The sequence below is a fragment of the Chaetura pelagica genome, unplaced genomic scaffold (assembly GCF_000747805.2).
Source record: "Chaetura pelagica isolate M959 unplaced genomic scaffold, ChaPel_1.0 scaffold394, whole genome shotgun sequence".
Taxonomy (NCBI): Eukaryota; Metazoa; Chordata; class Aves; order Apodiformes; family Apodidae; genus Chaetura; species Chaetura pelagica.
In genome coordinates, this window is record NW_009952966.1 from 993630 (window position 1) to 1006245 (window position 12616).

Sequence of the window (12616 nt, forward strand, 5' to 3'; positions counted from 1 at the left end):
TTAAAGATGTGAAGTTGCATGTAGGTTGGTTCCTCTGAACTTTAAAACTCTTCACAGCCCTTGGCTCATCTATCTATTTAAGCCAGTAACTAATTTAGTATATGCAAACAGTCCTACTGAAGTGAAACCATCCCTGTGCTGAAGCTCTTTGTTGAGCTGGGGCCATGGAGACCTACCCTTGATCTTGGCTTTGTTACTAGTTTTATGCACACTAGAGCATTCCAGTTATTTGTGTTTAAGTCGATTTAAAATCACATGGTTGTCAAGTGCCTCAGTGTAAGCTGCAAATAGCTATTTATACAAACCATGCTTGGCATTTTTAAAATGCTGGGTTTTTAAAATCATAATTTCTAGCATTTTTGTACCATTTCAGTGAAGATACTGTGCTAGATTTTGTTTTTCAGACTTCATACATTGAGATCATGTGACCTTCTGACATTTTTTAAGAAACCACATGCACCTGGGGTTGGGTTAAATGTCAGACCCTTATCTCTTTCTAAAACAAATTATCTACATTCTCTCAACCTGTTGAAGGCATTTTAACCACAGGAGTGAATGTAAAATGTATTTCAATTCTGTTAAGGAAGTTCCTATTCAGATGTAATGTTTTTTCATGCTTACAGTGTCAAAAGATAAGCCAACTGAAATGTAGTTTTTGCAAAAAAAAATCAAATAATAATAATTTGAAGGACACACTCTTCACTGTTAATGGTGTTTCAAGCTTTTTCATGTTTTAACTGTGCTTCTCTGAGGTTTGATGAAGCTTGTAAAGTAAGACACATTCTAGTTTGAAATATGTAAGCTGAATTTTCATTGATTTATTTTTTTTTTTTTTAGAGGTTCTGGTACAGTATAAAAATACAGCTGAGCCCTTGTGGAATAATTGTCGTCTTGTATTTGTGTTTTAAGATAAGATCCTGTGAGGCTCAGAAAACCTTTAAACTTGACATTCGTAGGATCAGATTCCCACAGACCCCTCTGTAAGCTACTGACATACCTGGGATCAGGGTAGGATTTTGCAATTATTATGTTGTTTAAGAGAGGTATATCATGTTGGAGCTGGTTTTTCACTTCCTTTATCATCTCCCTGAGAAATGACAGGATTCCCATTGCTAACATTCTTTCTCCTCATTCCACTCTTTGTATTAGAAATAAATTTTCAGGCTCTTATCTTCGGATGATGATCCACATGCCTGTTCTATCTTTGGATTTTTATTCACTACAAAAACACGAACGTACATTTTTCCCTTTTTTAGCTTTTTCAGTACTTACATGGAGCTTTGTGGCCACATGTCCTTCCATCATACTGATGTATGGAATGAAGTCAGTGTGACCCCATAGTCTCTATGTTATTCAGCCTCAAGCTTTAATATTGCAGCTGTGGCTACATTGTTCTACCCTGGCCCAGGTTGCCCAGAGAAGCTGTGGCTGCCCCATCCCTGGATGTGTTGAAGGGCAGGATTTCTCTGTGTGTTCTGTGAAGTACACATTGCAGCATGATGTTCCGTGCTCCTTTGGAGAGAGCCACAGGGTTATAGAGAGTAGGATGTCTAAAGTATTGAAGGTCCACAACTGAAAGAAACATGGCTGTACCAGCACAAATTTCTGAAGTGTTTTGTAGACCCTGACACTGAAGTTGTTTGAGGTGAGGTCTGTAGTGGCAGTGGCGCCACTTGCACTGAGTCCTTCTCAGGCCCAACATCTGGTTAGCAGGACCTCTGCTGAGCCCACAGTTGAATGACATCTCCTGAGATGTCTCTCTAACATTGCTGCTGTTGAGGTTTGTAAACCACTGGCTCTCTAACCCTTTAAGTCCTCTATGGAATTGAATGTGTTGGTCAAGCTGAAAATCAAGTGGAGTGCAGGTGTGCCTTTTTCACTACAACCAAGATTATTGCGTAGCACCATTTCTTCAGTTTATCCCACCAGTGAAGCTGGCAGCTTTGCTGGTAACTTACTTCTACTCCAGGGTCTGGAAATCTTCAGGGCAAGCAAGCTTCATGGACCCACCCCAAGTATTGAAGTGCATGGGCAGCTCCTTCAATCCTGGTGACTGTTTTGGTGTCCCTAATTCTAGTCAGGACAAGAGTGATTCCTCGCAGGAAAGTAATATTTTAAATCCTCAAGATTACTTTATTTCTTGTGCCATGAAAACTTTCTTGAAGAGCACTTGGTGAAGGACCTCACCATAACCTTTATGGAAATACACACAAACTGTGCAGACCAAGTCAGTGTTCTCAAAGTGCTTTTTGATTCTCAGTGAAGCCCAGACCTCCTGTTATCAAAGAAAATGACATTTATCATTTAAATATCATTATCCACAGACCTATTGTTTCTGTGCCACACATACTACCAGTTCACCTCAGATGGATTTCTAGTCCTTTGGGTCATTTCTACCTCCTGCCCTGCAAATTTGTTTTGTCCTCTAATGCTCATAAGGCCTTACCTCCAGGAGCTACTTACCTTTTGGCCCTGCTGACTTTCTGATGGGCTTCCAGTAGCCACTATGCTGAATGATCACCCAGGGGTAATATGAAGAATTGGTGTCTATGTTGCCTTTTTGGGTTAATAGAAGCAAAATCACAACCATTGTAATGCAAATGGTGTAATGACAACATACTTCTTGTGAAGTGGGACTTCTGAAGGGACAGCTGCATTCCACATGGAGCTCCTATTTTTTGTGCTGCTCCAGAGACACATAAAACGGTCTGGATTAATGTTTCTGCTCCTGTGCAAGTCTCACCCAGACTGACTGAAGCAATTGCTGAAGTGTCTGCTGTGGCTGGCAGCGTGGGGGTGGCAGCTCTGTCACCCTCCCGCTCAACCCCCTGTGCTCCTTGGCCATGGGAGCAATTCTTTGGGGATCAACATCTGCTAGCAGAGCACTGAGATGGGAAAAGCCCCCACCCTGCCTGCTTCCTGCTGCTCTTCCTGCTTCACATCTTCCCTCAGTTCACCTTTTTTGCTTTTCTCCCTTCTTTTCTCAGAGAGTGTTTTTTCCTGAAGCATTTTCACCAATGCAGAACTGGTTGCAGTTTGTCTCTTCTGCTGAATGTTCCTTTCCACAGCCATGCAGTGTGTTGGCAGCCTTTTCCCAACCAAGTTCTTGTTAAGTGCAGAAGGAAATGAGTTAACTTAGCTCCTGCTGTTAAGCCCTGGAAATTGTGGTTAAGTAGTCAGCCATCATAAAACAGTTAAACATTTGGTTTAAATATAAAAGTCTTCTGATTGTTCAATCAGCATTAGAGCAGGACAAAAATTAGTTTATTTAGAATTTCTGTACAGCTGGTGACAGAATTTATGTCATTTTCAACCTAAATTGCTGCCAGTAGGAAAAGAGCTGGTGCCAGATTTACTTACTGTGTGTTGTATGTTTCTATGAGTTGTCTTCTGTAATGTTTGAGGAGTCGTGTTTTTTTTAAATGACATCATTCTGTATTTTTAAATAACATAAAATAAATGCCTTCCTAAAAGAAGATATGCAAAGTAAAAAAAAATATTCAGAAGCAGTGACAGCAGATCTCAGTTTAGAATCTGAATATCTGGGAGCTCAAATCAAGTTTAGTGGCCATCCAAAAATCAGTGCTTTGTTCAGAGAGAAAATTCAAAGGCTTAAGTGGTAAGATACTAGATGATGATGGTAGTTGATATAGCAGTTTAATCACTTAAGTGTCTAAATATCATAAAAATATTCCCATAAAAAGGTATTCCTCAGTCATTTTTTGAAATGGAACTTCACGTGCCAAAAGCACCTCTGAAAATCTTACCCTGTAAGAGCATTTTTTGAGCCTTTGGGGTTTTTCTTACCCTGAAGGAGAGATGTATAAAAAATAAATATACCTATTTTCTCTGTTTTAATTAATTTGATCAATTAGTTATCAGCTGAAGTTTGCATGGCTCCCTAAGAAGTGCACATCTCTGAGAATTTAGGAGAATTTCTTTCCATTTTCCTCTTATAAAATGATGAAATAGTCAAATACCAATACTTAGGTTGTAACAGTTGCTCTTCCTGAGGTTTCTTGCTTCTCAAACAGAACTTTTGGGGTACAACTCTAGTTGTGTTCATGTATGGTGGGGCTGTCCTGCCTCCACACCCTTCCAGCAGGAGGTGATGGCAGTTTTATCCACTGTTTCCACATCTTGCCATGAGGAGACCGTCCTGAAGTTGCTGTGCTTTGTTCCAGGGCTTTTGCTGTGATAGAAATTTACTCTTTACTTAATTTTCTTAGTTTTGTTTGCAAGGAATCAAGTAGTGTGATACTTTGATTCTTCTTCTTCAGGGGAGATTAATCCTGTCAATTGCTATGGAAAATATTTGCATAGTTGGCAAGTCTGATTTTTTTTTTTTTTTTTTCCTGGATGCTTTTTCCACGTAATTTCTTGCTTCTATTTTCAAAAAAAGGGTCACTTGAAAACGCCAACATAACATGATTTAAAAACAGAACAGTCAGCTTTATTCTAGATAAATCATTCTGGAGTTTTCAGTCTGCAAAAAGATGTTTTCAACTCATTGGGTGAAGTCTGTGGGCCACTCTTTCTAGTTCTGCTTGTTGTCATTGGTTTTGTAAAGCTGCTTGTTCATGGGATGTTTGGGGTTTTGTTAGAAGCTTAACTGTGGAGCCTAAACTCTCATGTTTTTCTGCTCAGTTATACCTTGGAATAAATTGGGCATATTTTTCTTTTAAAAGTGGGAAAACAGAAACAATTGGGAGTCTATAGATGAGGTTCAGTGAAGCTGAAGAAAGAAAATTGTCTAGTTATGAAGATGATTTGCCTGAAGAAGAAATCTTATAATAGAAGAAATTTGGTGATTTTAGTTCTTTCAGAGCTGGTTTTAGAGAGAGTATGAAAAGAAGAAGCAAGTGTTAAATGTAGTCAGAGTCAGCTGGAACAGACCAGGTCTTAAAGGTTGGGTGATTCAATGAAAAAATTGATAGATACAATATGAGGAGATGCCTGTAGCAGGAATAAAGTCATACACATTTTCAGTGACCGAGATGTAGTGTTGAACAAGCCACCAGTTCATTGTTTGCTTTGCACAAAGTTGATTTGTTCAGAGCTCAGAGTGGTCCCGTTGAACATGGTAGGTGCTTGATGGTTTACTCAAGTGAACTCTCCAGGACTTTACCCTAGGTCTTTTTATTTCTTTGAGGAGTGTTGGGAGGGCATGAACCATGAGCTGAAGTCTGTGGAGTTGTCTTTCTGTGTTGTGCCTGTCTCTTCCTTCTGCTCCTGTGGCTCACTAAAACATGAGGTGAAGCCAAAAACGTGGTCCTGAGTGCAGCCAGGCAAGTGTGGAGGACAAATGTTTGCCCCTGGTTTGGCTTTCTGCCACTCCTGAATTTCTCATGCATGGTTTTAAGTAACCATCCTGAAATGGCTGTAGCATTTCCTGCATAATTCGATCAGTTAAGACATAAGAAATGTGGGGTTTTTTTCCTTTTATTTTGCTTACAGGAGCACCAGTGTACTCAGTAGCCTGGGGACCTGATTCTGAAAAAGTTCTCTATACTTCAGGGAAGCATCTGATTATTAAACCTCTTCAGCCCAATGCTCAAGTTTTGCAGGTATCATTAATATGTTAAAGTTGTCTCACGCTTCCATGAGAAAACCTTTTTCATTTCTCTAGAGTTTTGCCAAACATAAAAGGATTGTACTAAAATTTTCCAGGTACCACGTAGTGCTCATTTCCCCTCCCCTTTGTGGGTGTTTTGAGAATAAGGAGATTTGTTCATTTCTCTAAACTAAAAAAAAAATTGACAACTTCTGCTGTGGATGTTCTTTGGGTATGTGATTAGACATTTCCCTTTTAGTAAATAAGGAAAAAGTGAAGGGATTCAAAAGTCTTTTCATTGGTTCTGAAAAGGCAGAATGATACAGAAGCAATTGTTTGGAATGTGCTTTTGGTGCAGATTGTTATGGTTTCATACAGGCCATACTTAATTTATTTGCCTGCAGAAGAGACTTGTACTGTGGGAAGCCCTGGTCCACACAGGGGTGTATGAATGCCAGTAAAAAATTAATTATAAATATTAAAAATAGAAGTTGTCAAACTTGTTGCATCTATGTTTATTTTCTTCTATTTCAGTGGAAAGCTCATGATGGACTTATTTTAAAAACTGATTGGAACTCAGTTAATGATCTTATTATTTCTGCAGGTGAAGACTGTAAATACAAGGTGAGTAATGGTCCACTTCTAGGGAAACAAAATGACCAAAATATATTAGTTATTCTGATGTTTTCTAGTCTTAATAATACTTGGAAGCTCAAATTTAAATGAGATCTTTTAAGTTTTCAAGAAAAAACATGTTGCCCTAAAGTGTGTTATTTGTAAATACATCTCACTTTGTCCAGCAGCATAAAATTAGAATTATATTTTTTTTAAATAAGGGAGAATAAACATAAGTAAAAAGCAAGTGAAACAAAGGAAAACGTGTAGAAATATAGAAAAAATTACTTCAAATTCTGTAATCTATAACGTACATTGAAGAAGGTAATTACAACATTAGAGGAGATTAAACAACTGTTTCCTATTGCAGATGCATTAATGGATCCCTTAGGAAATTTTTTAGTTAGAAAATTCTGTATCCAGAAAAACCCCACATAATTATGTTTCTTCCCTTAGGAAGGAACTTATTTTTAATTGTATCACACGTTAGTTCTGTCCTTCTCTGAGTGTATAATGGCTGTGATAAAAACATGCACAACTAAGACAATAAGAAAAAATTAAAATTAAAAAAATGTTAAAATCAAATTACTTCGCTTTATAACTTGTCTTCCTGGTATTCCAGTGAGAAATTTGCAGAGGGGATGTCACATGGTTGGGAAATGGGTGCAAATAGAATAAACCTGGTGGTTATTTTCCAGACATACAGTGGTTTGCAGGAAACAAAGCTCATGAGCTCAAAATATTTTATAGGGAAGAATGTAACATTTGCCACAGCAGCAAAGTCTGTTGCATTAACAAACTGATACTGATGAGGAACAAACTTCAATGAAAAGTGAACTATAATAGATGTGATTTTTTTCTAGTTACAAAAAGGGCACTGAAATAACATGGAGAGTTCCTGCAGTTTTTGTGATCTTGAGAGAAAATGAAAGCTCAAGATTAAGTGAAGGTAGAGCCAAAGGATGATCATTTAGGTCTGTATTTCATTTTTCACAGGTCTGGGACAGCCACGGCCGCCTGCTGTACAGCTCCCAGCCCCATGAATATCCTATCACCTCTCTTGCCTGGGCTGGGGATGGAGAATTATTTGCTGTGGGGTCTTTCCACACTCTGCGTCTGTGTGATAAAACTGGGGTGAGTAACAGCTCTGAGAAACAGCTGGTGGGGAGTTGTACAAATTTATTCCTAATACAGCAGATAATCCTGAAGATACACATGCACAGGTGAGTATTTTTATTAGCAAAAACTAGTCATGACTTCCAGCACTTTGCTGCTGGGTGCACCTAAGATACTGCCTTCTTGATCTACTTTCCTGCCCCTCTAAATATGTTTGGGGTTGGATACATTTAATAATATTTTGCCTTTCAGGATATTCATTTTTTCAGTGCACTTTTTTATCTTTATTACTTAAAAACACAAAGCATTTACAAGCATCTCTTGTAAGGCAGTCATGAAGTACAGTTATTAATTACAGTTATTAGGAGTGTATAACAATAACTTGTCTTGAACAAGGAGGCAGAAGAACAGTGTCCTGTGCTTTCATTATTTAGCTCTTTTTTTAAAAAAGTACTAAAGACCAGGAGCTCAAGACATACTTTGATCCTCTCTTTACTTCTTAACTGTTGTGAGAGAAGGTCTCCTAAATACCATTATTTCTCCTTTTTTTTAAAAAACCACAAACTTGAGGCTTTACTCCCTGTTTGTTGTCGTTGACCTAGGGATTTTTTTATTTTTCAGCTTGGTCTCCATTAAAAATTAATTCAATGCAGTTTCTTCTGCCTTCATTGGTATTCTAAATAAATTAGCCCAGAGCACAGATTGACCTGATTGTGGATTTCCTGTGGTTCTGCAACTTTTTGTTCAGACTTGCATGGTTTGGGGCTTTTATTGTCCCATTCTGCACCTCTTTTCATGTTGTGTTTATTGCTCTTGTGATCAGATTAGGAAAAGAGCTTTTGCTGTGATGTTTGGGGCCATCTTCATGGTTCTCCTTACCATGAACTTGGACTTCCATGTATTTTTCCATTTGTGAAGAAGAGCCTTTAAAAGTGCTATGAGAAGTGGCTACAGGATGAGATCTCTGAGTTCATATTTAATTTTATGTACTGATTCTGATTTCAGAACTAAGTCTAAGCTAGGCATTACATTTAAATTTACTCATGGGTGAGTGAAGCCAACAGTTTAAATTGCATTTTCACTCATTTAAGCTTGAATGTGGCAGATGCTGGTGCAGTGGAAATGGAAGAAAAACACTACATTTCTTTTTCTGCTGTCCTGGATGCTGCTTTGTAGCATTTAGCTTTTGTTTCTGATCCCCAGAGCCTTACTGGCTTTCTTGCATAATATTATGTAATATTATTTACTGTAAGTATGGCTCCAACCCCTGCTAGCTGAAAACCAGTGTTTTTTTAATCAGCATTTAATATTGAACAGGCTTGTGATCTTTGCTTGAAATTTTAATGCAGAGAGGTTTATTTTTTCATGATATGAAGGGTTCTTTTACCTGGTTTATTAAACTCAACCCTTAAGGACACAAAAGCATGCACAGTAGCTCATGCCAGGTGCTTTTGTCTGTTTAGCAGCTGGCAATGATAATTGATCATCTTCAGAAGCCTTCATTTCTCAGGAAGTTTCTTTCCTGGCATTAAATGTAAATAGTTACTAAAGAACTAGCTTTGCTGGTATGGAGGGGAAGGGAAGAATGATTCACATACCACCAGAGTGATAGAGTTTGAAGAGAACCAGACCTGGCTTTTACTGGTCAACACAGACATTTTTATGATGTCTGATGTAATGGAGCTGTATTGGCAAAGTGCTCCTCAGGGAGCCATCAGGCAATATAGAGATCATTAACTCTTCTCTAGCATGTGTGTTCAGTTTGGGGACATAATTAAATTAAATTAAATTCTGTTAGTGTATGGTCTTTTCTCCTTTTCTTTCTGCCTAGATACTTGGTTTGAGCAGCTTCATGTTAAAAAAGAAAACTTCAAAGCCAACAGTAGCTTTGAGAAATTTAACTTCTTCATTTTAAAATCACTTTTGCTCTGATAACATTGTGGTCTACAATGCATTATTACAATTCTCCTACAGAATACAAAACAAAAGATGTTTAATGTTGAAATTTGTTGTCTGATTTAGTGTCCATCGTCATTCATCCTTCAGAGAGCATGAATGTTAATTTTCAAGTCTATATCTTGAAATGCAAAGGTATTGATGGATAGATTTTAGCCTTCCTGGTGTTCACAGCTTTTCAGAATCTAATCACTTGGATGGAGGACAGGGCTTAAAGTTCATTTATGTAAGCTATTTCCTGTGGCTCTGCGTGCTTCCCTTGACATTACTGATCAGGTCAAAATATTTACACAGTAAGAGATGGTAAGAATGACTGAAATTCACTGATTTCCTCCTTCCCCACTCCACTCCCACATAAGTATCTTCGAAAATGGACCATACCTATCTGCTCCAAAGACAGGTTGCTTTCCCAGTGCCTTGGAGAGGGTAGAATGCAGTGAGGGCAAATTAATCCTTTTTAAATTGCCCACAAAAGTTGGCAGAGAAGGACATCAACTTGATACTTTAATAACGCTGAAATTATTTATGCATTTGTTTTGAGAAGGCCTGCTGGATTTTCTTCCATTCACTATTTATTTACATTTGATGGGGATTGATGAAATTGATCTGATTTTTTTGTTGTTTTTCTTTTTCAGATTAATTGTGCTCTTCTTGGTAAACATTTGTTTATTTGCCATCTGTTTTCATAAATAAACTGATACTTGTTTGACTGCAAAGTCTTGCCCTTTGGTTGACTTGTATCTGGATTTAATCACTATGCTTAGCAAGTGCTTTGTGCTGAAAGCAATTCTCTGCATAAATCTGGAAATAAATTGGTATTAAATGATTCTGCACATTCTACAAACTTTCTCTTTTATCACAGTGTGAATTTGGGCCATTTTGCTAGACTGGTAGTTTGTATATTTGACTGATTCTGTTACATGTGGCTTTTTATATTCCATGACTTGCTCCATGGAATGTCTTATTTTGCTAGAAACTCTCTAGCATTTGGAAAACTTCATAAATTTGAGGAGATGTTGCCTAGTATCTGTAGAAAATAAAGGAAAACTGCAAGTGTAACAACTACTTCTCACCCACCACCTCATATAAGACAAGTGTGAATATTGTGCTAGAGCTAAAACATATATTGAGCTCTTTGATAACATTTCTATTCAGCTTTTTCTCAAAAAGATACAGACTTGAACTCAATAAAAGTTGGTTGCATTAATTTAATAACCATGGTTGGTCATAGGTTAAATAGTTAGCAGTGTTTGTCCTTTTTTTCCCATTTTTTTTTAAACTATCAACAAATGAGAGAGAAAAAATATCTAATGATGTTAAAACTATAATTGTAGCAGGTATCTGCGGAGAGGATTTGAAAATAATTAGTGTTTAGCATTAAAGCCATTATTTTAATTCAGAACAGAAAACTGTAAGACTATTGTAAAAGTAATATAATTATGTAAACATAAAATACGTATATAAGTAGCCTTTAAATTAACATATATTAGACAAATATAAAAGGAACAGCAAGATTTTGAGAGCGGATATACACAGTGCATATGTTTTCATACTATTCTAATAGTGCTGAATTGTCCCTAACTAGAGCTCTATGAAAACCCAAGCAAATCTGTTCTCTGTAGAGTTACAATGAGCTTTGTTCCCATTACATTTTTAGTCCTGTTTCACAGAAATATGCATTTGGCAGTCTAGCAAAAATAAGGGTGTCTTCTGCACTGTCTCTATTTCATCCACCTTCATTAACAGTCACAATCCTGGATTCTTTGTAGCTCAATAAAAGGAAAAATATTACAGATGGGTTTCCCATGGAGCTCTGTTGACCAGTTCTTTCCAAGTTGACATAGTTTAATTTATTAGAATTGGCTAATGTAACTTCTGGAAGAAAATGAAAACATGTGCATCTTCTATGAAAGTAATAATCTATTTAAAGAGCTACATTGATGTTTCATTTTCTAAGGTTAAGAATTTGTGTAGGACAGTTTGTCATCCTATTTTTGGTTCTTGGGTCTAATAATTACAAAAATGCGCTTGATATCAGGAGAATTTTAGATATCCTCTGTTTGGATTGTTCTATTACACAGCTTAATACCTCATGGCTTATTTTTTGATAATTCACATTAATTACTGGGGTCAGATATTTAAGGTGGCAACAGGAATCTCCATGGTTCTGTACTTCCATGGTCATGGCAATGATAGTTTCTCCAGGTAAATTGCCCTGTATTCCCTTGTAGCACTGGATTTTCATACCCCAGTCACTCCTGCTGCCTCTGGTTTATAGAATCTGTTGTGGATTCCCACGTGGTAAGAACTAAAAGACTAAAAATTCTTCTTATATTGTAAAATATAATTTTATTTTACACTGAGTGAAATATCTAGGAGGGGCATATGCAAACATATGAATTTCCCAAGAGCTGATTCCATGTGTGTGTGCATATTCAGGTGTTTCTAATGCACTGATGTAAGGGTTTGCTTTGGATAATAGATTTTTATAATCTTGTAAGATCTGATTTTCCCTCCATTACCGCAGAGAATTAACAGTCATTTTCTGGTGAGAAGCTTCTGGGCAGTTTGCACTCAAGTGTCAGTTCATCACTCAGGAGCAGTGAGACCTGATTCCCAGCTTTTAATGGACATTCAGACTGTGATGTGTTTTCAGCTCCCTCTGCACTAATGTGAAGTGCCCCATGGGGCACAAGGAAAACTGAGTCTTCACTTAGAAAAATAATGAAAAACTAGAAGTTCTCAGTTTTCAAGGACCTGAAACTTCCTTTTTCAGGCTTGGAGCAGAGGCTGGTTCTACCACACTCCTTGTGGTTTAAATGCATTTGCTGTTTTAGTCCATTCTGTGCGCTGATTGCTGGAATGGGTTGTGGAGGAGGTTGTCCAGTATTTTGGCTTTGTTTATGAAAAGAAAATGTGCAAGAACTAGAAGTAAAGTCAGTGGATGAGGTATCTTCTGTAGATCCTGACATCATGATGGGAGCTGGGTCTCTTTAGCTTGGAGAAAAGGAGACTGAGGGGTGACCTCATCAATGTTTACAAATATGTAAGGGGTGAGTGTCAGGGGGATGGAGTTAGGCTTTTCTCAGTGATGACCAGTGATAGGACAAGGGGTAATGGGTGTAAATTGGAGCATAGGAGGTTCAAGGTGAATATCCGAAAAATTTTTTTTACTGTAAGAGTGACAGAGCACTGGAACAGACTGCCCAGGGAGGTTGTGGAGTCTCCCTCACTGGAGACATTCAAAACCCACCTGGATGAGTTCCTGTGTGATGTACTCTAGGTGACCCTGCTCTGGCAGGGGGGTTGGACTAGAAGATCTCTCGAGGTCCCTTCCAGCCCCTAAGATTCTATGATTCTATGGGGGGGTGAAAC

At 37.8% G+C, this 12616-nt stretch overlaps 1 protein-coding gene across 1 annotated transcript in view; it reads left to right on the plus strand.

The window, feature by feature from the left end:
- Nucleotides 1-12616, plus strand: part of IFT80 (intraflagellar transport 80) — a 42921-nt gene that overhangs the window by 9693 nt on the left and 20612 nt on the right. The window contains exons 5-7 of the mRNA XM_009995707.1: nt 5458-5567; nt 6089-6178; nt 7166-7303. Of these exons, the coding sequence (XP_009994009.1) occupies nt 5458-5567; nt 6089-6178; nt 7166-7303 (338 nt within the window). The remainder of the gene's footprint in view (nt 1-5457; nt 5568-6088; nt 6179-7165; nt 7304-12616) is intronic.